Genomic DNA, 25,662 nt, shown 5'->3' on the forward strand with positions numbered 1-25,662 from the left:
GGTTTGGAGAAAAAAATCCCCGAGGCTTTGTTTTAAAATTTAATTCCCTTTCGGAAAAGATTAGATTTGTAAAAAGACTTGTGACCTGTTTGGAGCATGGTTAATTTTATGCACTTTTATATAACGAAAATAATGGAAAAGGATATTAGACAGTTCGAGTGTTTTTCTTTATATAAATTGAACTTGGGTGATGACTGCTCGAGAAGACAGGGTTTTATTTTAACAATTACAGTTCTTAATCTACTTTCAGGATAAGGAAGCTAAATGGCAGAGCCAAAAAGTGTGATCAAAAGCTTGTAGTAGGGGGCAGAGATAAACAGAAGACATTACCCAACCATCTGGGGAAGCTGAAGGGGACCTGTAAATGTGTGTACAACGATGGCTTGACATTCCCTCCCACCTTGTGATCTGTGTAACTGGTTTAAAATGTCATTACGTGATAAAGCATCCCTGGCGTCGGAACAAGAACCAAAGGCTAGGTCATGCAAAAATGGAGCTACTTCAAATTTACTTGTGCATTTTTTCATGCACGACACAACTTTTGTTGATATAAGCTCTTCTTTACGAGCTATTTTAGGGAGTTAATATTAGCAGGCTGTGATCTCAGCTTTCTAGACTAATTGCAAGTTTCTGAGATCTGAATGTTCTGGCTGTCTGAACTGTCCATTTTGTGCACATGTAGTCTTCCAAGACAGCACTCTCGTTGTAAGGGGGGTCATGGAGTCGTGTGTTTTAAATCAATCTTCTTGTAGTGCAGGCAGAAGTGCATGCCTGGCAGAGCTTAGCCAATGTGCAGCGTATTATATACATTATAGTAACTTCGTGTGTCTGAGCCCGTACTTCAGTAATGAAGGCATTATTTCTGTTGGAATTTGCTGTTAACATAAGCTTTCAAACGAAATCTGTAAAAAATAATTGCAAACTGATGCATTATTTGTTTCCTTTTCTGCTGGACAACTTAAAGTGACACTTAAAAAGTGCCCATGAACTGCAGCCAGAGCGAGGATTTTTTTGTTGTTTGTGTATTAACCTCAGTAATTACGGCTGCTACAGCGGCCACCATTTTTCTCTGAATGCATGATGTATGGATATTAAACCCGGTAAACATTGCCTAGTGCTAAAACTTGCAAAACTGTGCACCAGGCTGTTACTAAGCAATTAAATGTTGGAGCTCACGCCTGAGCTCCGAATGACGCCATCTCGCCTAGCAGGCTATCTCATTAAGCATGTGAAAATATTTCACCAGGGAATTTGATTTCTGCATTTCAAAACAAAATAGGAGCTGGTGATGGGCTCAGGGTTCTGCGGATGGTACAGCAGGGGATTCAGCACACAGCTGCATTTCGCGGAGCAGGGCTTTACAGCCCTTTTTTATTTATGTTGTGTCAGTTCTCCCTGTAAAGGAAAATATCTCTGTATTAATTTTCATCGCATGATCATTTTCTTCTTTAAACTTCTATTTTCAATAAATTAAATGTTTCTAAATTAAATAATTGGGCACTATATTCAGGCTGTTGCATACTCATTTTTGTTTACGTAGCACAGATACTCATGCCTGTGTATAAAAACTTGGGGAAAAACGAAGCTCCGGTCTGGCTAAAATGTGCTGATTTGCTCCTCTTCCCTTTTAATGTTTAGAAAGCCTTGGTTTTTGCAATTTTTTTCTGGTATTCAGCTTCTGAGAGTAAAAACTAAAGTATTTCAGGGTTGCATGGGGTGGGGGGAGGAAGGAAAGGAAAAGCAATAGAGAAGTGAGTTTTCTTCTTTCTCTTAGATGGCTTTTTTTTTTTCACTTAAAAATGAAGGATTGAAAGATACAGCAAAAGCATATAACTTCTGTTGTGATAATTGAGTTCGTTGTGTCCCCCTGGTTGTTCTTCTAGCAAGCCTTAAAAATAGTTCTGCTTGCTGCGGAGATTCACTGTGTGTAAGAACTTGCAGAAGCTCAAACAAAACTACTTTAATACTGTCTGTCTTTTGGTGCTATGGATTCCGGTCTGTGGAAAAACTGAAGCTGTCAGATAGCAGAACGTGCATCTGCGAGATTTGGATTGAATAGATACTGATACTTGCTGCAGACAAATGTGCCTTCAGTAAGCTGGCTCTAAGGGCTCTTGGGGGCAAAAATAACGTTCTGTTTTGAATGTATGTCAGCAAAAAGTATGATTGTCCAATCCTTGGGAATTGTTCAGTTTCTTCACCCTGACGTGCTATTTTTACGACATGTTGATTATCTTTAATGTTTTGGCTGTGTTATTTCAGGTAGAGGCATTAACCCATCAACCTAGAGCCACAACAGTTCATGCAGTCAGAGATTCAGAACTTGCCAAACTCCCAGAGGGAGCACTGACATCTATCAAACGCAAATTCCCCCAGGTAAGAAAATTAAAACTCTTTTCTATCCGCATTAAATGATATCTTAGAAGCTAAAACTCTCCATTAAGCACCAAGTCCTTTGGGTTTTTTTGTATGATTGATGCATACAGAGAAAACATTTTGTTCTCTGTGCCTATCTGATCTGATCTATACCAGGCTTTTAGCAGCTTCTCTTTATCTTCTAATCAATGTTGGCATGTTTTGTGTTAGGGCTGTTCTGTATATCTGGAAAAAGTTCACACTAAATGCAGGACATGCGTATTTAGTAAAGTGGAAATCTCTTAGTGGTATTGATAATAAATGGCAGTCTGATTTCTAAAATCACTTTAAAATGTTGTTATTCACTTGTCCTGCTCACTAGGACTCAAAGTCAAGGCTTGATTGTATGTACCTTTATTTCCAGACTTGGGAGTTGGTTTTCTTCTTCTTTGCATTCCGTGCTGTCCATCTTGATTCTGCAACTGCCATATTTTTATGTGTCCTGAAGATTATGATTGCTCCCTTGAATCCATCAAATCATCCATCTTCTTTAATTCACTTGACATTATACCTCTCTCCTGCAAATCTAGGAGTTACGGACTTGAAATTTAATTCTTTTTGTCCCTAAGTGCATCAGAGACATTATACTAAGCACTAAATCGTGTTGCTAGCATTAAAGATGATTCTTTAATGCTGTTGCTTCAAATTATTTCTGATTTTTTTTGCTCTGTTTAAAACATGTACTTATTTTACCAGATTTCTTAAAAAGCTGCTAAAGTGACAAACCTGATTAAAATATTCAATTTTTGCTTTTCGAAGACCATAATAACATTTTTGAGATTTTGGTAACTGTAAAATAGAAATGTGTTCATGATTTCTCACATTACAAAAACTGTGGCGGTTTTGTCTGTGTTACTGCAATGATGAAATTCTCCTAGCAGTAAGTGTGCAGAAGGGACGCACGTCAAGGGAAAATAATCTTCCTGGCTTCCCTGTAAGCATAATTTTTTGCTAAAATGTTTTTGAACTTCTGCTATGGGTTATTAAGGCATTTCTGTTCTCTGAATCTCTCCTGAATACTCCTCTGATTCTATTCTTCTCTATTTAACATAAGAGATTTCTTGCCCAGGTTTATGTACTGTTAGCAATATAGAACTTCTTGTACAAAACTAGCCATAAACTGGGCGACGATGGCGTGCTGTCTTGAGTTGCCCTTCTCGTTATCGCTCCTTGCTGACTGAACGGGAAGCGAGGCAATGAGCCAGGTGGAATTCTCAAACCACCTTTCTCCTCACACAGTGGATGATTTTAAGTGTTACCAGTAGACATTTAAACCATAAATTACTAGTAAGCACTAAACATTTAACACTTAATAGTGTCTTGAATGCTAATCTGCATGAAGGCTGTGTTCCAATTCTGCATTTTTGTCTCCGGCAATAATTAATGTGTCTTTTTCACTCTTCCCTATTTTATCAATGGGCAGAATCGTTTTTCCCTGGAGGGCACTCTATGTAGAGGTGTGAATCTTTGTGATGGAAGTTGAACTTAAGTGCTACGTCTATAGTATAATTTAAGCACTTATTTATAATAGAATTCAAATAATCTTCCCACATCTAAAGAACACGTTCGGTCAGCCGCGAGCTGCTGACCTTTCTGAGGATGGAGTTAGTTTTCTTTAGACTTGCATATAATTTGGCTAATCGTTCGTAATGAAATATAATGCTAAAGTAGGTCTTAATGAAAAGTTCTCTCAAAAAGGCCGTTAGAGAAACATATTCTTAATTGCTGCTATTTGAGATCTCCAAATTTGAAGATAAATATTTAACTAGTATCAAAACTGAGAATTTGTTTTCATTATAGGGTGATTTTAAGAACAAACATTAAAAGTAGAAAGGAGTGTAAGAGACTTTAAATAGGGGATTTGTGCAGTTAGTGCCTTTAGACTGTCTTAGGAATGTAAGATAAAATATTTATTTATATGAACTCAGAGTTCTTGTCGTCTTTTTTTGTCTGTTAAATCCACTAGACAAAAGAGAGGAAGGAGAGAAGTGAGAGAACTCAAGTGATAGAGGAAAACAATTGGGTAGAAAGTTTGAAATCAAATAAAGTACAAAGTCAAGTGTGAAGTTCAGGGTGTTAAAGTGGAGAGAAATCTTCAAGCTGTTGACTAATAAATTGCATGCAGAGAAGGGACTGGACAGCAGTTTCCTAGAAAAGGAATGATGGAGATCGAAAGCTGAACACGCCTTAACAATGTCATGCAGTTGTGGAAAATAAAAGTGTTATTAAAATGCTTTTGAGTGAAGAAATCTTTGCATTCCTGATGGTTGAAAAGCTTCAGTATCAGCCTGCAGCAGCATGCTTGAAGGAAGAGGCAGGTCACCTGAAGAGAAGCAAGAGGACAAAAAGATGGCTGACTGGTGTTTAGAAATATTAACCTATAAAAGCAAAACGATTGAATGGTTAAGGGAAGAAAAAATAGCTATTTTCAAGTGTATAAAGCTATCTTCTGAAAGAAAGGGCGTGAATTACTCACCATATTGAGACAGAGCAAATGGTAGTGTACTGAAATTGCAGGAGTTGACTATTAAGGAAAGGGTGATTGTGCTCCCTGGAAAGGCTAAAAGATTTGTATAATATCCTAACAAATCCTTTTGTTTGAGGTGGTGTTCAGTGCTGAGCAGAGGGACAGGCTAACAAACTCTGTCCTATTTTCTCTCCTGCCGTTCTAGTAGAGTTATTTATACACAGGATTTATGATGTTTTCCCTATCCAACCAGAAGTAATAAAGTAATGACCAGATAGCAGGTGCAATAGTTTTGAAATAATTGACTAGGTAGCAAGAGCTAGCTTGTGATTGAGCAGTGGGATATGAAGGATTTCCCTCTTAGTCCTCTGCAAATCAGGAAACTGTACTGCAGAGGAGGAAAAAGCAAACAAACTGTCTCTGTCCAACATAGGCACAGCTGACTGACTGATGAGATTAAGTTCACCTGGGTCGTGCTTGGGGGGATAGAGATGAAACAGTGGTGCTTGTCCCCTGAGCCATGGGAAATGCTCCCTTAGTTCAGAGGAGAGCTGCTTTTGTTTTGGTGCTCTTGGCAGCCTCCAAAGAGCCTACATATCCTGCCTAACAGCTGAGAACTGAGCAGTTAGTGGCGTAGGATTACCACTTCAGTTAGTTACCCTCGAGCTTTGCTATTACGTGTGCAGGATGAAAACCCCTATAGTTCTGGAAGTTAGAAGAGAGACTTCATCCTGTGTACCTTTCACCAGCCCTGATGGTTGTCAGTGAGCCAGAAAGGGATCTGACTCTTGAATACGTTATTAGAAAATATTACGGATGGTTAAGAAAATTGTAAACATGGGTTGTGCTTGCAGATGAGAGTGGTGAGAAATGAGTGAAATAGCACTCTGTTCATCCTTACAGTAATTTGGGTTCCTTGAGCTGTGATGCTCACTGGAAAATTGCACAGCTGATGCTCGGGGAAGCACCATATGCTTGCCTTCTTTTTTGTGTTCTTTCCTGCACATCTGCTTTGGTCCTGTTACAGACAGGATACTGCTTTGCCGGGATCTTTGATGTGACCTGCTATAGCTGCTGTTATTCTGGGGGATGAAACAGATGGGTGAGCCTGGGGGATCTCATCTGATTTATAAGTAATGGCCGAATTTTCAGAGCACATGCCCAGAAATGACAGATGTTGATTTCTGGATCCTCCTCAGTCAAATCTACATCTTCTAGATTCTCAGGGAAGCATCCCAACCTTGAATCATTCTGGATATGGCAGCCTGGATGTTCCCGTCTGAAAGTGGTAAAGTGGTCCACAGTGCCAAACTTCTCCTTTGGCTTGTCAGGGCTCACACCTGAGGACCACAGCTCTCCAGCATAGCCACTGGGGCACTCAGCCAGGGAGAGCATTTGCTCCTCTGACAGCCTCCGTGCTTGCTTCTGGTGCTACTTGAAGCTTTTCAGAGTTGCAGGAGTGAAATGGAATTGATTCTTTCTATTTTCATCACTGCTTTCAGTTCTGAAAAGTAGGACAGAGAATAAGCTCATGGTTTTTGGCATCATGAAGCAGTTTTGAAGCAGTAGCAAGAGCGCAGAATTTGTTAACAGATTACAGAGATATTCTAACATCAGTGTATAACTTGGATCGCATTTTGGTTTCTTTGCCTCTACTGAGCAAAACTTTTTTTTTTTTAACTTGAAATTCAGACCTGTTGTAGTTGATGGAAATTGCACTGAGAACGTGCTTTGGTGCTGTGGGGAAGTGAACTGTAAGGCAACCTTTTCCATGCTAGAAATGCACACTAGAAGTTACAGAGTTTTTCTGCATCTTTCTTTTAATTCTCTAAGTCTGCCCTTGGGTTTTAAATATATTCAGAACGCATCATCTTTACCAGCAAGTTCTGCTAGTTTTCTATGCCTATTTTAACCAGAGCTTTTCTGAGGTGGACTGAGCTTTCCCTAGGGTTATCTGCCTTACAAAGTGATTCCGTAATGCATGCTCCTCTCAAAGTGCTCCCCTCCAGCATTGTGTACGTTGTGCATCGCATTAGCTAAGCTTGATGTGGCACTATGGAAGAGGTCAGGAGAGGCCATTCTTGTGGATTTTTCTGTTTTGTTCTCATGGCCCATTTAAAATAAGTTTTCCTTGACAGTAGGAGAAGTGGATGTGAAAAGGAGAAAAGAGAAACGTTCAGCGGAAGCGTGGTCACCGACTGTAGCTACCTGTCATGAGGAGGGCAGGAGCGAGTGCTTAGTCATCGCGGTGATGCGAGACTGACATTTTTCTTCAAGACACAAATGATCACAGGCATCAGAAGCTCAAATGACCCCAGGATAAAGCTTCAGCTCTTCTGTATGCTTTAGTGGCATTTGTAAAGGTGCCAGGAATCGTTGCGAGTGAGCATTTAAGATTTGCTTTGTCACCACGGTTCTCAAACCATTGAGGTTTTAATCTGAGACCCCATGCTAAGCTCCCTGTTCCTGTGGTGAGTGGTGTGTTTTGTTGGTTAACTGATCTGGGATGATAGAAAGTTTCAATAATGCCATGGTTTTATCAAAGCTGATGAGCTGATTTACGTCTCCTCCTCTCTTGTCCCCTGCCACCCCCAAAAAACCTTCAGAAAGCTGGTAGAGAATGATCTCAAGTCCTGGAATGAACTCTACAGAAATGAAACTGCTATTATGTGAATTTGTATAGATAAAATGGCTATTATTACTATTTTACCCCTATTACGTTTACTGTATAGAATAGAAAGCCCTTGGCAGCCCTGTTTTCCACACTGGCTTATTCACATTGGGTCGCTGTGTGGTACAAAGCCCATTTGTTTGTCCTTTATCTCAGATATATGTGAAGGTCTATAGTACCCTGCTATGAAGGCACCAATAAATTGTCGTTTAACATATTTAAACTAAAGGTGGTCTATTAGTTCACTGTTTTGAAATTTTAAAGGCTTAACTGTTAAATATGCTATTTCTAAATTTCTTAGTTGGATGACAATGCTCAGCTCAGCTGCAGCCGTTTTATTCCCTGCAAAAACACCGTGCTTTTGGGTGCGGATGATGCTAGAGGATTCACTAGAGAAAATCAGAGTTAACTTGGAAGGAAAACCGTGTTCAGATTTGTAGGGCTATATGTCAGTTGCTTGTACAGGATCCAAACTAGTGTGTCTGGCTTGCTCCCTGGTTACTTTAGCCAAGGCTCGTTTCCTAAACTAGGAACCTGCAAGAAGATGCCGTTGACAGGAGGTTATGCTGTCCTGAAGCACTGTGCCTTTGCTTTCTAGCAAAGGTGCTGTGTACCTTAAGTGTAAAATAACATACAGTTAAACCTGATCCTTAATCCAGATTTTTTTTCTTTAAAAAAAAAAGCCTTTTAACAATTGCAACAAAATATTAGGAAGCGATGGAAGAGTTTGATTCAATCTATGGTGTTATGGTTGGTTTTGCTTTGCTGCTACAAGGAGAAGCAAATTTCATGATGCTCTAACACACCCCACCTCCTTCCCCACCAAAATACCATCAGCTTCCGAAATTGCTGCTCTAGCAAAAAGCTCTGAAGGCAAGGATCAGCCCATATGGGGGTAGGAGAGGCAGGAGATGAGGATGTGACAGTGAAGGGATGCGTGTCTGATCATAGGAAGCCATAACTGGACTAATTCCACAAACGCCTTTTCTTCAATACCCAGGTTAATTATTATTTGCATGCCTTGAAAATGGTGGGTTTGTTGCTTCTTGAGGTGCTGAAACACCTGCTCTGTGGATGCAAAAATGCAGGCTGGAGCGACCCAATGGTCTTATCTCTGGCGTGTGACTTCTTGGCCTCCTTTGCAGCATGGAGCAGAGTTGATGAGTATCTTGTTTCATTTTGGTTTTTATTTTTATACATTTCTTCTCTTCTAACCAAGATAGATTTGTACTACACAGTGCCTTTTAAATCAATTAGTTGTTACTGGTTATAATAGCCTGTGAATTCAGAAACAGGATATTGGTGCAGATTTTATGCAGTCTTCCCGTGATTTCTCTGGATTGGTATAGTATGAAGTAGGCTGAGACCAGACAAAGAACTTTATTTGGTCCCTTTGTTTCTATTAACAGGTGGTTTGTCAAGCAATCTATACTATTCACAGGAAGAAAATACTTTCCTGTGGACACTTATTTACAACTGAATTCTCGTTGAAGTCACTTTCAGAAGGGCCTATTGTAAAGCCCTAAGCTAGAGTTTCACAGTTGAATAGAAGAAAAAGCTTTAACTAAAATCTACGCTTGGAAAATTAGCTAGGTGTGGACAGCAGGTTGAAATGTTTCAGAGAATTATAGGAAATAGCTGTTACTCCGCAAAGAAGTGTTCAAGGGTGGGAATTACAGTAGCTGCGAACAGGTAGTGCTCAGGATAATGCCTATACTTGAGGTGGATGGAGTAATCAGCTGCGCGTGTGTACCGTTGCTAGCAGGTGATGCGGTGGTGTAATCCTGCCTGGCCCCATCGCCGAGGGAGGTTTGTTTTGAAACTGAAATTAGTCATCCCAAGGTCGGCAAATACGGTCCCCTCGGGAACGTGGAGTTAGTCCCTGCCCTGCAATGCAGAGGCTGCAGGTCTTCTGAGCAATTTAGCATTAGTTAAGCAGAGGGAAAATTAATGGCTTGCCAGAAGTTTGTAGCAGATGCAGAAACAGACTTCTCTGCTCGGTGTGAGAGAGCCGGGGGGACTGGAGGCTGCTGTGACAACCTCAGTGGGTCTGACTTGGGATGGAGTTGTTTCAGAAACAGCCAGGAAGACAACATGTTTCTGCGTAGATGAGGTGGTAAGTGGCAAGATAAAAGCTAGGTTGGAGATGGTGAAATTGTACTGAAAAAAGTGCTCTCTAACGCCATTTGAGAAAGAGAAATACTCTTTATTCCATTTTGCCCTGCACAAAAGTGTTCTGATGAGTTAATCTGAAACGGTGAATAGGTGGGAGAAGGAAGAACACTGTCTCCTCTGCAAAATGTGCCTCAACTGAATGCCCTGCTCTGGGACAGGTTTTATGATTTTACAGTTGCAGAGGAGGAGAGGATTCAGGGCTTTTGCAGAATGGTACGGATAAACCTTGTGTCCTGAGTGGCTATCAAGATAGAAAATTGAGTATTTCTCTAGCCCTGTAAAGTAAACTTTCCTCCTTCTGGCCTTTTGCATAAGCTCTGGAGAGTGAATCTGTTTGCTTCTGAGGCTTGTTTTGACAGTTGGCCTAGGCCTCTTTGTGCCCTGGTACCCAGGCCTACACTGCGAGACCCTACAGGTCCATACCTGGGTTGCTGGCAAAGCCTTGCCAATGTGAACTTTTGAAATCATTTTGCAGCTTGACGTGGTTGCGTTGGGTAGGGTAATGCTCTCCTTGTCACAGGGATGAGTTCATCCTGCAGCATGGCAATTTCATCCGTGTACCTCTCTTCATACCTGGACTTTCAACAGAAGTGCATAATTGACATCTGCTCGTTATTGGTTGAAGTGGTTAACTGTGGTGATCTGAGCAGGAGCATGATGATGTGAGCAGGAGCAACTGAGCATGGTTTATAATCATAAGGAATGATAAATTCAACTTCCTCACAAACTAAAACACATTTGGTTCTCTCCATAGTACAAGGGGTCAAAAAGTAGTGTTTACTTTGCAGGCAGTTAATGATTCTGGCATAATTCAGAAGCCTCCCGATGTTCTCTGGTAAGTCTGTGCTCCAGCTAGCTGCCTTCTTTTTTTTTTTTTTTTTTGTTTGGCACAGATTTTGCTTCAAACTCAGTTCAAACCTTAAATCTAAACTGAGCACTTCTGTGCCAGTGGATGTGGAGTATAGGGCAAGTCTTTGAAGGTCTGGGTGGATTGGTGCTAGAAGAGACAAAAATCCCAGATTCACTACAGGGATGAGAACCTCACACAAACTGTGCTGGAAAGGCCGTCTGGCCCTACGTGATGGGGCCACAGTGGAAATGAGACAATTTTGCATGCCCAGATGTCTGGGAAGTGCTCAGCGCTCTTCTGGCACTGTGTTTGGGAGAGACTGGCATTGAGATTTGCCTGAGAGTGAGGGTAGGAGTCCTGTCTGCTTCTGAAAAGCGATACCTGAGTCTCTCCCTGGTTCTGCTCTGGGGGCACTGCTGGGGCTGTACGGCACGCTGCACTGCCCGAGTACTGCAAACACAGCGTTTCTTCCAGGTCAGTCCAGTCTTCCCAGCAGCACTGCCAGAGTTCCTGCCTTCCCTTCTACCTGTTCACACTGCCAATTTTTAGTTTTTCCTACAAAGTGCACCAAAATAGGCAGCACAGGAATAACTGCCTGCTGAGTGACTGCCCAGATGTCTGCACCAAGGTATCTACCGGCCAGTGCCCATGTTATCTGGGTTTCTCCTGCCTGGGTCTCTCCCAGGAGGGTGTTCTCTGGCATGTTTGCAATAACTTGTTTCCCTGATATCTCCTCCTAACCTGGGGACTAATTTCTGTTTTCTTCTCCCCCACTTCCCTCCCAAAGCCAAACCAGCCCCGCTCCATGCTGCCCAGGTCCTCCCTGGCCCCAGGGCTTCCTTGTCTCTTGGCCAGGGCTGCTTTTGTGTGTGCCTGCACCTTGTTACTGACTGGGGGGGTTAAATAAAGGTGGTTGGAAACCTGATGGGTGGCATTTATTTATTTATTATTTTTTCCTGTTCATTTTGAATTCCCCCTGCTTCTCCTGAACTTGGTGAGAGCTGCTCTGCAGAGTAATGGCTTCAGGTAAATCACTGAAGCTTGGGTCTGTTGTTGATGAAGAGATGCAATTTATATTGACTTCTCCCTCAGACTGATGGAGAAACCTCTTTTAAGGAAAAATATTTGCCTTTTTGTGAAATAAAATTCAGTGTATGTAATATAAAACTCCAAGGAAATTTGAGGGCAGTTCTCAGCTACGATCCCAAATTGATGTTCCTTCGACGTTGCCATGACTGCGGCAGAGTGACTCATCCTGTTATGGTTAGCAATTTGCTTGTCTTACAAAGTCACTGGGGAAATAATTTTTCCATATCTATATGTACCAAGGCTGTAAGGTTTGCTCTAGCAAACAAGACAAATAATATTTTGTGGTAATACGAGCAGCCAACTGGAAAACGAGACCAATAGGTTCTATTCTTAGTTCTGTCATTAACCTTGGACATTTTCCTCAATTTAACTCAAGCTCTCCTTAGCTGTCTGTAAAGCAGAAAAAGTTATAAATACAGGAGTTGGTTTTAGAAAGTAATTAAAATTCTGATGTTTAAAGTGGTCCGGAAGTGTAAAATGTTCATAAATAATACTTCCAAAACTGCTGGAGTAGAGTCACACTACGTGGGTGTGGGTTATCAGGTGAATGCGTGAGGGACGGGTGTGGCAAATGCTCCTGAGGAGCAGGCTGCCTCCCTGAGGGAGGGAAATCCGTCTCACCCACGCTAGTAGGAATTCTGTCTTTCCCTCTTTGGGGCAATTTTCCCTGGCTAAGCCCAGCTCTGCTCATTAAATCCCAGAGCTGCCTGTACTTGTGACACACTCAAGGGTTTCGGGCCTGGTCTGAGGTTCCAGCGCAACGAGCGGCCAAGGCCGGCGGCTCGCCTCAGCACCAGGCTGCTGTGTGCTGGTGGCGGCAACTGCGTCTGTTGCCAGGGCAAATAGAGGAACTGCTCTGAACTTGAGCTTGATGTGGCATCTTTAGGAAGTTGCAGTTATGGCTATGGGAAAGAAATTACTGAAATAACTTTGTTTAGCTTGTCCTCCTTGCTCTGCCATGATTTCTGCATCGGAAGGTACCTGTTTGATCTCCCTTCCTCCTACAGGCACTGCAGAAATCGGTGCTAATATATTAAAGCTGTGAGGTTTCGTAGTCTGTGGCAATTTTTTTTCTTTTTGCAGTAAGATACATAAAATAATTCTGCTGGGCAGATTGACCCGTCGTGATGGTCTTTTATTTGAAAGATGCATCCTGAAGCCCTTGTTCCTAGGGGAACGGTGTGTCTTTTTGTCCAAAGGCAAGGTAGCCGCTTGCTGCTGCTTGTTTAGCCTGGTACTTTGAAGATGCTTTGTCATTTCAGTTTTGTTTTTTGTTTTTGTCTTACGAAAGATTAGATCTATTATGACTTTGAATTGTCTGTCTGGGGGGAATATCTAATGATTACTGTGATAATTCTGAATGCATTTAAGTATCTCATTTTCTTATTTGGTAAAACATTTTTGCATAGCTGTTTAGAATAAATAATGCATTTTGCAACCTTGATATTCCTTGATATTACAATTATTAGTCTTCTGCTACACCACTTGTTGGGAAATATTGATTATTGATGTTGGAGGTAGGCTGATCAGTTTTCAGGCTTGCTTGGCTATGGGAGCATTGGTTTATATCAAAGTCCAGTTCAAAATGGCTGAGAGAGGAAAAAAAAATCTGTCCTGTCAAGGGTACCATGAAAGATGGTTTGCGGGGGGAACATTTTAATAAGCATTCTGTTCTGATTCTGTGTATTTGTCCCGTTATTCGAGATATTTTAAATTGATTCCTGTGAGCTGACTGGTTCACAAGGGAGGGGGGTGGAAGCAGGGCTGGTGGGGAATCTGAGCGCAGCCCTGAGCCTTTGTTACCTACAGAAGGTGGGGGGGGTGCAACAGCCTCTCAACAGCGACGGTGACTTTCTGTGCTAGAGGTGCAAGCGCACTGCAGAGAAGAGAATGGAAAATGGGATTCGACGTGTTTCCCCAAATAATTGGATTTTTTTCTTCTGTTCCCAGAGCAAGTTAAATATTGTTTACTTCTAGTAAGACTAAAATAAGGTAAAATAAATCAAGACAAATGATCAGTCACCATACGTTACAGCCAGGAAAGAAGTTATGGTTACAAAACTGTATCTCCTTATTATTCAATTTGAGATAACATCTTACAGAAGTTTGAAAGTATCCATTTAGATGCATTATTTTTAGTGCACTCTGCCTGAATGTTTCCTTTCTTACCCTTTCTCTCTCATTGCTAGGTTGTGACTAGACTTATTCACTTGCTGGGCGAGAAGATTCTTGGCAGTCTTCAGCAGGGAGGTAAGACTCATTCCTGGACTATTCCCATCCATTCTGGTGCTTCCTTGGAACTAGATTTACATCATTAAATTCGGAAACAGAAAGTGCATACTTGACAAGAGATTTTGTCTCTAAATATTTTAGCTGTTGTCACAGCTAATTCATTATATATAAACACTTTTTTTTTGTGGGGAATGGCTGAAGAAGTATGGGAGTGGAATGATTTGCAAATGAGAGAAAAATACTGCATATATGCAGTGAAACTTTCTTGAAATTTCTTGCAAAAGAGGAGCTCAGAGGGAGCACTGGAAATAACTGCTATAACAGACTTGAATCAGATAGTCACGCTGAGTGGCATCTGCACATTGACTGACTTAGTATGTCTGTGTTTGCATTATTTCAATGAATTGTCTGAGAGCAAATGATTTGTTATGCATTGTTTTGTAGGCTTTGTGTATGTGGCAGAGGCAAAGCAAAGTGTATTTACTAATTGAAGGGAGTAGGAGGAAATTTTCCATGCAGGTTGTTGTTCTTGAGCAGCTTTTAAAAGAAAACAGATGTGTGTTAACTACCAATAGTTTTGTGGGGTTCTCTGCTGCTCTGTTTTTTGTTTGTTTTAATACAAAATTCTATGCTATTACTTATATTGCTGTTTTTACAGTATTCCAGAGAGATTGAAATTAAGTAGTCAGCTCGCATGTTTTGGAGAGTGAATTGTGAAGTCCAGACTTTTATTGAAGTCTGCTCTTTACTGTTCGGGTACACAGTCAGTTTTGTAGGAATCTCTAGTGATAATTGTACTTAAACTTTCGTGCGTGCTGAAATGCTTTTGTGGCCTAGGGCAGAATCTGCACTGCTTAGGAATTAGGACGACATGTGATAGGGAGAAGACAGGAGGAAAACTAGTCAATCAGAGCATAGCTATTGAAGTTCTGAGGAAAGAAGGACTGATGGAGATGAAAGAGTGGAACTGTGACATGTAACTTGTTTGAACCTGTAAATATCTTCTTGAAGATCACCTAAAAGAGAGGAAAAACTATTTAATGATCTGTGGAGAGCTATTTTAGAAGACTTGAAATGAATAACTCCACTGTTGAATATATCTGAAAAAGATTTATCTGGTGTTTCTTTTAGTCCAACAGTATACTATTGATCTTGCATATATACTTTGAATGAGTTCTTGCATCAATTACAGTATATCAAATACTTCTATGTGTCCATATCAAGAATTTATCTTCATGGTACATGTTGCACCTTTGCTGGATGAAATAAGATGAGCAGGATGTTAAGCTTCATACCATCTAAGTTAATATTATACACTTGCAGCTGAGTTGGTAGGTGCTAACAGCAAAGTGAGGTTGTCTGAGAAGGCTTAAGGAGGAAAAGAAATAGTATAAAAATAAAAAGAACAGTTTGTAGAACACACTCAACATTATTCTTTTTTCTGAGCTAAATGATCTAGGAAGATCTCCATCTTACATGTTACATGCATCACATGCTTCTGTCAAAAATGCTTTTCTCTGCCCATAGTCTTTTTCTTTACTCAGTTTACTGTAATATATTGCAGATACTTCCACAGTTGCTTTGTAGCTATTTTAGAGGTTCCATATTTTATTTTAATACTCCTAGATACCTATCTGTAAAGATCCACATTTTCCCATCTTGGAGAATAGTAAAAATAGGTGTAGATACATGTTTCCTGTAGGAACTTTGTTGAAAACAGGTATTTATTTCCTTGATCAGGAATACCATAAAAAGTGGAGGTTTATTTTGGGAATATTTCAATACTGACAACAGGTTTTGGGGTTTTGTTATTTCATCTAATTCCTCTTGAGAGGTAAATCAATGCCTATCTCAAAGTTGTGGCTGTTCACAGTCATTATGAGTGTCTTTTTGTCTTTTTCCTAATGGGTCAAGTAAATGCACATTGTATTTTTACCTATTCTCGTCATCCGGATATTTTTAGCTTTGCCTAACTTTACCCACATGCTATGTCACCAGCAAAAAATGATGGAAATCAATCTTTCTCCTGTTGTAAGTGAAATATGTGGGATCTTTCCTTCTTTGTGAAATGGAGAATTTTTATTATTTTTTTTTCTTTCAAACAGGTCATCCTCTTGGGTTACACAGCTCGAGTAGCAAGTGGGATGCTGGAAATCCTGCCAGCAATCTTTCTACAGTAGCAATTATGCCAGTGTCTGAAGAGGTGCCACTTACTGCTTTTACTCTGGAGCTCAAGCATGCTCTCAGTGCTGTGGGTAAGAAGTGTTTACATGTTACTGCATCATGGAAAATAAATGCCTCTTAACTTTTTAGAGGTATAGCCAGGTACCTGTCAATTAGTTAAAGGGGGATTCGTGCTGCATTCAGAGGGGTAGCAGCATAGCCGTGCTCAAGATCAGACCTTTTGTAATCTCTTGCTGCATTTGATTCACTCTTTTCCTGTCCCTAACATTTAATATTAGTGGATGACTTATGACTCAGAAATATTAGCTAATTTGTCTGGCCTGTTGACTTGGCTGTCATCAGCCCTCCTAAGACTGCAGGTGCTTTTGCGGACAAATCCACCACCCATATACTGTTCCCACAGTCCCTTTTGAGAGCCCAATTCTATCTCTCAAGTGTGAGACTCCTTCAGACTTTCTAAATTGTATGTCTTGATCCGGCAAAGGATTTCTGATGCAGTTTTCTTTTGCAGAGGTAGGTTGTGGGCAGCAAGTCTAACACTTGATAGAGGAGCCTTGTGTAGGAGACCCATCTAGGTTGGTACTGGAATTCCAAACAGTTCTGAATTATGCCTTCCCATACTGGCTTGTGTTACCTTGTTTGTTGCCAGCTTGTCTGTCTTGTACTCACAAAGCCATATATTCAATTCACAATTGATTCATTAATTGCTACATCCATTGGTGAAGTTGTATGTGCAAATTTCAGGTGCTTACAAAACCAAGTATTCAATTCACAAGTCAGTTCCGACTCTGTAGTAGTTTGACGTTTTTCTGAACATCCTCTTTTTATCCTTATACACTACACAGATCTTGAGTAAATCTCCTATAGTTCTTTAAATTGTTAATTTTCTGTCTCACAGCTTAGTATTGTGAAAAGTACAGGTTACGTGATGCTTGAGGTATAACCAGTTACATTTATTCGTTATTTACTTTCTTGACCTTAAATGTATCTAAAGCTGGCACTTAATATTCTGTTTAAAAATCTAGGTGAGCAGGCAAAGGAAAATGTTGTTGATGCTTGAACTCTTTCACCTTTTGAGATATAAATTTGTATGCAGATGATGGTGTAAATGTGTTACTGTGAATACTAATTTGTGGGTGTTTAAAGATTCCTCTTATTTTGAGGTGGCAAAAAAAAATAAATTTGTAACAGAACACAGATTTCAGCCATAGCTATATTGCTAATGGGTACTTATAATGGATTGTTGCCAGCCTGTTTTGATGGGTGACAGCACTAGGAGCCTGTAAATAAAACAAACAAAACTTAAGTATGTAAGAGGACTATTCAGAATAAAAATAACCATTCTAGTTGAAAGCAACTAGAATGTAACAAACTAGGGGTTTTGTTTTGATCGCTTGGCCTTTTCTTGCGCACCCTTTTTCTTTTCTGCTTCTAAACTGACGTCTGTGTAGTACTTGGCAGCTATAGATGGTACTATACAACCTTGGCATCTGAAGTTCTTGCCAAAATGGAGCAGACGGCTGCAGTGGGAAGAGGAAAGTGTTGTGTGAAAACACAGCTAGCCATATGGTTCCAAACACAGCTGGTAGACCAAGCTCTCTAGCCTTGATAGCCTCGGTTCAGCGGGTCAGCCTATTGTTTATTCAGCCCCACAACTCTTTGAAACAGTGGTTAACCTCCTGCCAATGGTTTACTGTGTGTGTTTGTATGCTGCATAGTTTTGAGGGGTTCCTTGTGCAGGCTGCATTGTTTTGTGTGTGTGTGTGTTCGTTTTTTTTTTTTAGCAGAAGTAGCATTTTTTTAAGCTTTTCTGTTTTCTCCTTTATGATAAGACTATAAATTGTTTGGATTTATGACATGGCTCATGACAAAGTGGTCTGGGCGAGGTGCTAGGCTTTTGGAATGAGTTTTCTTCTGACTTCTTGAATTAAAAAAAAAAAAGGCTCTAAGAGTCAGTGTTGTGAAAAAAATTTGAGTTAACTTTTGGATTGTCTTGATGTGCACCTGACCAGTTAGAACTGTGTATATTTTACATGTAGGGAAATTGAAACACTGTGAAAGATTTGGATTAGGACCTTGGTGAACAGCTATTGTCTTGAAACCCCACGCCTCTGTCTGAGTGCTTACCTGCTTCTAACTTTCAAATTGTCAGATTAAGTCTTGGTTTTAGTTGTGAGCCCTGATTAGGCCTTACATTTGATTATGGAAATCATTGGTGGTGTTTAATATGCTTGAGAAGGCTACCTAAATTGTTACAAGATGTCATTTAATACTTAAATTTGATCCGTGTTGCTTCATTGCTCTGGCCTTGAAATATATTCCAGAGCAGCATAGGGTAGCCTTAGTATGTGTGAACTTTTATGGGGCAAAAGCAGTTGGTTTTTAGCTTTCTACTACAACTTTAGAGAATTCTTTACTCTCCCTGTTAATAGTATTTTAGATGAATGTTGCAGTGATGCTTAGAATCCCCTTGCTGCAGGGTGGAGACAAGGACAGAAGAAATTAGAACGGTAATACTGAGATCATTGCAAGAGCCCTAATGAGCTGTAATCACAGGAGATGGTCAGGTATTGGTAATTTTTGGGAGGAGTCTGCCATCGTTGCAGGCTGACCTTCATCCTGGAGAGAGTGGTCTGGATGCAGACTGGGTTGAACAAAACCTGCAAAATGAGATTAGCGGATGCTTCTCTTTGCCTGGGACTGGCACCAGAAGGCTATTACCAGTGCTATGAGTTGGAGCTGGTTTCAGCTAAATCTGTTTAACTGATTTGGGATTTTTGTTTGTTTGTTTAATTTTAACTGCTTCCATCTTATTGAAGGAGTTTACTAATAATATCAAATGGAGTATCCAAATCCAATAGCAGAGGCTTTGTGACAGCATTATATATATACCATCTTCAAGAAGGGAAAAATAATTCAGAAATAATAAGGCGGGGTCTAATAGTTTGGTTATTGATTCTGTTGTGTGGGTAGAATTTCTTAATTTTAAGCTTGCAGTGGGGACGGTCGCACCCGGACTGCACTCCAGCCTGGGCTTTCGGGGCCCCAGAGCCTGCTCCTCGCAGGCTGGCCAGGCTGGGCTCGCATCCTGTACGCAGGGAGCGCTGAGCACGCAGGACTGCCCACAACCCTTTTCACACTGTTTTATCAACCATTTTGTGGTTTCTTTGAGATCTGGTGTTTCTGTGGCTTATGATAATTCAGATGTTGTTTCCAGACTGTGTCATTGTGTCCTAATTAAGTACTGAAAGATGTTCATGTTTCCATGGCGTTTGTTCTGTTAAAAGCTGGGCTGGGAAGCAGTTACTTGGTATCTGATGGCAGTAACTCAACGTGAATCTGTCTTCATCTCGAGAAAGGTCTGATTGTGAAATATGATCTGAGCACTGAGGAGAGAGCAGGGAAGTCCTGCGGAGCAAGGTGAACCAGCAGCTACTTCATTGCTTCCTCACTTGGTTTGTTTTAATGCTTCATTGTCAAAGCCCTTTCTTTGAACCTTGGTCTCTGGGTCTCCAGAGAAAGAGGATGTAGAATATAAAACCTCCAAAACAAGCAGGGACAGAATTTTCTACTTCAGAACTAGAGTGAAATGGAAGTGGGCAAGTGGTGTACGGGTTTTGGTTTGGTTTGATTTGGGTTTGGGTTTTGCTGTGCAGTTCCGGGTTAGGTTAACCATGTCGATGAATTCTGGTCAATGTTCTTTGGATTTATCATATTTATTTCCAGTAATCCTTGTAGAGCTGAGAGCAGCCCATGTCAAAAAGCTCTTCTGAAACATTCAGGTTTGGAAAAACATATTTGCCTAACTGGTTTTTTATTCTTCTAGTGAGATCTTCTACTGAGAGCAGCTAAATAGTATCATGTGGCTGTGCAAATTCTGATTTTATGTGAGAGCCCTCTGATCATACGAAACTTTAGACCGAAGAAGAGAAGGATTCAAAACCAGCATATATTTCTCTCTTCTTGTTTCTGGCCCTTTTAAGAGCTATGCTCTCTTGTGGTTCCTAAAAAATGTATACTGTAGTGGAAATCTCACTGAAACATCTTAACTAAAATATATTGGAGGTTTAGTGTGCAACCTCACCTGAATTTCCCTTCTTTACACACAAATTAAATTTAAACATTAAGTATTTTCTGTGTTGAAATGAATGTGGTGCCTGGAACCCAGCAGAGGCTGGTACTTTCTGCTGGGCAAAATCTTCTAACGCTGAGACATCAAAACCCTTTATCGGTTCTGTGTCTTTGACAGATAACTTTGTAGACTTTTTGTTAGGTGCGATAAAAATTCTGATTTGATGAAGTCCAGGAAAGTAAGTTAGCTGTAATGAAACTTTTTCCAAAGTGCATTTTGTACTGGGCAGTACCTTTTATGTCAGTATTTTACCCAGGTTGAAGTGGGTTTGCAACTGTGTCTAAGCATCAGTTACCATTCCTTCCTTCCTTCGTGTGTTTCCCAAGTCATATTTGATCCAACTTCATTTGATTCAAGTGAGGTGTATGATTTCTCTATTATTAGAGAGAGAACTAGGACATCTAAATTGCCACTCCTTCACATCTTGTGAAAGTGCTGTTATATGGAAAAAAAAAAAAAAAGTCAGTACCATGCTTATCTTTAGAAAGAAGGGAAGAGGTTTATGTCTCTCATGTGATGCTTACGGCTTTTTACTGGGTCAGGATTTGAGACTGGAAGCCCTGCTGCAGTGCTGCCTCAACTCCAACCCTGTCCTTTTCTTAAAAGATGATATGAACTAGACCAGTGTTTTGTCAGTGTGTGGTTTTTTTTCTTCTTCTTCTCACTTGTCTTTCATGGGCTTGTAGTTTTGTCCAGAAAACAGATGACTTTGGAGCACCAATTTAGATGCTCCATGAGGTTTCTCAATGAATCACGATCATCTGTGCCTGGGGATTAGGCTGCTGCCAGGAGTCAGACTCCCAATGAGTTGCTGACAGAAAAGTCTCTCAGGGGCTTTTAAAAGTCACTACCCCTGGCTTGGAAATTCATGAACTGCAAATTGCCGGAGGCTTGGAGAATGTCATTAAGTTTTCCTCACTCGAATACTCATGCCCAGCAATCTGTTGCTGGTTGCAGTCAGAGGGACAACAGTGGGCTAGATAAATATTTAACGTTACCTCCTGTCACCTTTCCTAAGCTCTTAACTTTGAAGTGTTAACCCTATGTCTAATCCTATGGAAAGAACAGCCCCTGAAGGGTGCAGGCGGTGGTGGGAGGACGGAGGGATGCTGCCACGAAGCCAGGGGCAGTTGTAAACCACCTGCGAGGCTGATGTCAGGTGTGGAGAGAGCATCGTGTTATCTCCTGATAACGTGTTGAAGATCCAGGAGCACATCATCTCACACGTTCCTCCCACCGGCGTGGCTGTGTGAAGGGGATATACCTGAGTGGTTTTTATTACTTCATCGTTCTCAGCAGTTTAGTCTAAATAACACTATTGGTCATTCAATTTTATGCACTTGAGAACACACATGTTGATGTTATGATCACATTAATGGAGGGTTATTTAATGGTTGATTAATTGGGAGCTTGCTAGAAATTGGACGTGCAGAGCAGATGGTTGTTGCTGCCGAAGCAAAGCAGTCGGTTCGGCTGGAGGCGTCCCCACGTCCTGTGCTGGCTGCGAGTGATGGGCCACGCGTCGGCGTCCCGCACCGCCGCTGCAGGGTGCTGGGCAGGCCCCCCGAGCTCACAGCTGTGTCTGTACGCACCGGGCGGGTAAGAGGCAGCCCCTTCCCAACCACACAAGCGAGGTGAGTGGATGTGATTTCTTGGCGCCTCTTCAGGGCTCCTTAGAGGCCCCATTCAAGAGTGGTGTCTGTGGGCGAGGTAGCCATCACCCTGGCTGATGTCAAGGTGCATCCCAGCTCTACGGAGTCTGCTTTTGGCTGTGTAGGAGAGGCGTTTGGTTGGCTGGGTCACAGTGCTAAATGGTTTTCTCCTGGGGCAGGTGCCCCCAGGGCCTCAGACCAGTGTGGTGGAGTCTGAGCTCCTTTGACCTTCTTAGATTCGTGACCAGGTGCGGGGAGGTTAATGGCAAATGCGAAGGTGGAGCACTCTGTTCTCTCCTTATCGTTAGTCTCTCTTATTGGACACTTTTATGGCATTCCTCAGCTCATTTTACATTCCTGGCTGTTAGTCCTTGCCTGCTAAACTTCCACCACAGTCATAAAACTTAGTAAGCCGCATATCCTGGACGAATATTTGGTCCACATATCATTTCTGTTTTGCTGAGAACTTTGACATGTTAATGAACACAAATGACAACTCTGATGTTGAATGCTTTTTCAAAATTTACCTGCCCTTTATCCCTTAGTGTCTCCATAGCATGCAATGTCACAAGTATTTCTTCTGGGAAACCTCTCTTAATTCCATTACCCCATCGAGAGTTGTGCTAGCACAACTAGCTGAACGGTGAGCCAGATCAAAGGATCAGCCAATGTTAAAATGCCGTGGTAAAAAAGCCCACGAGCAGTGGGGGCAGATCCCTGCAGACTGTTCAACCAGCGCAAACGGAGGGGACGCACGGGTGTAAGGACCGAAGCGCAGGTTAAACCACTTCTGCTGCTGAAATACTTATGACTTAATTCCCTCTATTGTAGACCTTTTACTTTCAGAGGAATCAGTTGCCATTTCCTCGTCCTACCCTGTTCGAGGATGAAGAAATGAATTTCAATTCTCAAGTCATCTTCCTTTCTGTGATTTCTTACCAGCTTTTACTTTTTATATTTTTTTAATCTCTACCTATGGAATATTTTTGTCTATTTTTATTTCCTCTTATCACTAGTGTAAAAAAAAAAAAAAGGCAAACATTATTTGGATGTTTGAAAATACAAGATGAAAGGTTTGAGCTTTTTGCCATCTCTAACACTAAACTGTGTTAAAACAGCACGAACCCTAGGCAGGAGGAATTGAGCATTATAGGGGAAATAGATTACCACTGAAGGTCGGGGTGGCTAGCTGCAGGTACTGTACTTACGGGGGGGTTTTGAGCATCTAAGTGTGGAATTACAATACTGTACCATGTTGTTTATTCATGGGTTCTTGATTTTTACTAAATACATAAAGCCATGCTGCTTTATTACTGCCTTGAGAAACTACACATGATTAAATGTTTTGATATTTAGTACTTGGATTTCAGTTTTTATTAATTGAAGAAATGAAAGATTACATTAGGAGAACACTAATACAAAGAGACTGCTATTTTATATTTGGTAAATGTGAATTTCTTAATATGAGACAGATAATCTCTTTAGGTTTGAGGTTAAATCTTTACATTTTCTTTGGTTTGCTTTTTTGTATTTACCTGCAACTATTCTGCAACTTCCACCATGCATGGCATGTATTACTGCCGAAAAATAGAATTTCTAATAAAAAAAAATGACTTAAGTGCCTGCAAGAAGCAACTTTTCTGGGTACTGAAATTAACTCAGACACTGCTATCGTCAGATGTGTGTGTCTTTATCTCTAGTGGAAGCAGTGTGAATCAGACTGCCCTATGGATTTTGGAGTCTTTCTCCATGGAGGTTGGCAGGGGTATAGATTCCTGTTGGTGTAGTAAATGAGAAGTACTGCTAGAGCGCTTTAGGGTTTAACTGGGGAGTTGTTTCACTGCAGCATAAACAAATCATGTATTTCTATAGGTCAGTGAATTAATAGCTTTTTTTATTTGAAATCAGATTCCTGGGTTTTCTGAGATACGAATATTGTGTTCGTGGCATGAAAATGCAGCTGCAATAGAAACCGTTATTCTGTGTGACAGAGTGGAAAGCGATAAAAGAGCTTTTAGGTTGGGACTAATGCATTCACAGCTCTGGGAATGTGGAGAATGGGAAGATGTTATTGTAGATAAGCGTGAAAATTTTTGTGAAGACTTTGTGCTAACTTTCTTCATTGACAACTCTAATCAGTGCACTCAGCCATCATGATCTTCAAAGAAAATACACAAATGCATTTATTATAGTGGTATAACTATACCACTGTACACTTAATACAGTTTGTCAGGAGGTGAATGGCAGATGTTCACATACAGAAAACTCTGTTCTTTTAGGTCCTGCTTTGCTGCTCACAAGTGATAACATCAAACAGCGACTTGGTTCTGCTGCCCTGGATAGGTACGTGCCTTCTTCATTGTTTGTGGAAGAAATGTATTAAGATGATCTTACACCTTAAAGATGGTCTGTGCTGGTCTTACAAATATATGGTGTTTAAGAATAAGATGCTGTGTTTTAACATATAATATGCTACATATATGTAATCAAGCATATTTGATGATCAAGGTGTTTGAGACAATAATGTTTCAAGAGTAGTTGGTTCAAATGTGTGTGTTTTGTTTTTTTCCCCATAGTTACTTTCTCACTTGTGTAATTGGAAAAGCTGAATTAGTCCAAGTGGGTATCATGTACTCCCTAGGGAAGTCATGGAAGCCCTACTGAAGCTAGGCAGCACCACACCATCTTTTCTCTGTGCGCATATCTAATAATATAAATAATGGAGAAATAAAAATGCACGAGGCTGGAAATGAGGGTTGATGAGAGAAGTGTTTTGAACTTAGATTGGACAAGCAAGAGATGAAAGTTTCTGTTGCCCTTCAAATTTTGTGCTTGACATATAAGGTTTCTCTCCACTCTGGCAGGAGCTATGCCATAAAACAATTTTTTTTTGTTTTGTTTTCTGTCCCCAGTATCCATGAATATCGACTAACTAGCTGGCTGGGACAACAGGAGGATATTCACCGTATTGTACTCTACCAGTCAGACAGCACTCTTACTCCATGGACTCAACGCTGCATCAGGCAGGCTGACTGCATCTTAATAGTAGGACTGGGAGATCAGGAGCCTACTGTTGGAGAGGTGTGGAAATAGCTTCTTCCCATATTAACAGTGTTAACAGGGCAGATCAAAGAAGGTTGTTTCACACAAGTGAATTTTGGGGGATTTGATACCCACTGAAGCATAGATAATGAAATGTTCATGAGAAATGTGTTAGAATTACAAGAAGAATTAAACGAGGATTCTCAGAGATGGCAAGCTTTATGTAAAAGTATTTCCAGCTAAGTTCCAAAGAATCATTTAGGTCAGTGGTAAATCAAAAGCTAAATCTCTTTAAAGCAATATGTCAGTCCTGTTTCTTTGCAGGATCTCCAGATAAGCAGATAAAATCTCTTCTTCTTGGTTGGATTTCATGGTGTGTGTATGTATGTAGAAAAAACTAGATATAAAATATGTTGTACAAATAATTTAATGTATTTTGTTACAGACTGTAAGCCTTTTTTTTCCCCTACTACCTATTTTTAGCTTTGGTATTTTACTACCAAAGTTTGTTGACCAGGCGTATAAATTCTACAATAATTGGAAAAGTGGGTTTATTAAGATTGTGAAGTGCTGAGTATGACCTCCAAAGAGCCAGGGACCGTTAACCATCTGCAGCATTCTTGTGCATCGTTTCGTGTTGGTTCTTTATGACTGCATGTGGGAGGCAGGAAGCACGGTAATGTCAAGTCACCATCAGTTGCCTAAAACAAGAAAATAAGGAAGGCAAGTAGGAAAAAGTGATCTGATTGGAAG

At 40.7% G+C, this 25,662-nt stretch overlaps 1 protein-coding gene across 1 annotated transcript in view; it reads left to right on the forward strand.

The window, feature by feature from the left end:
• PNPLA7 (patatin like domain 7, lysophospholipase) overlaps positions 1–25,662 on the forward strand; it is a 130,114-nt gene that overhangs the window by 51,098 nt on the left and 53,354 nt on the right. The window contains exons 19-23 of the mRNA XM_083807288.1: positions 2,263–2,376; positions 13,857–13,917; positions 16,005–16,154; positions 24,147–24,210; positions 24,780–24,948. Coding sequence (XP_083663414.1) covers positions 2,263–2,376; positions 13,857–13,917; positions 16,005–16,154; positions 24,147–24,210; positions 24,780–24,948 — 558 coding nt within the window. The remainder of the gene's footprint in view (positions 1–2,262; positions 2,377–13,856; positions 13,918–16,004; positions 16,155–24,146; positions 24,211–24,779; positions 24,949–25,662) is intronic.

This window comes from Anser anser, assembly GCF_964211835.1.
Source record: "Anser anser genome assembly, chromosome: 21".
Classification (NCBI taxonomy): domain Eukaryota; kingdom Metazoa; phylum Chordata; class Aves; order Anseriformes; family Anatidae; genus Anser; species Anser anser.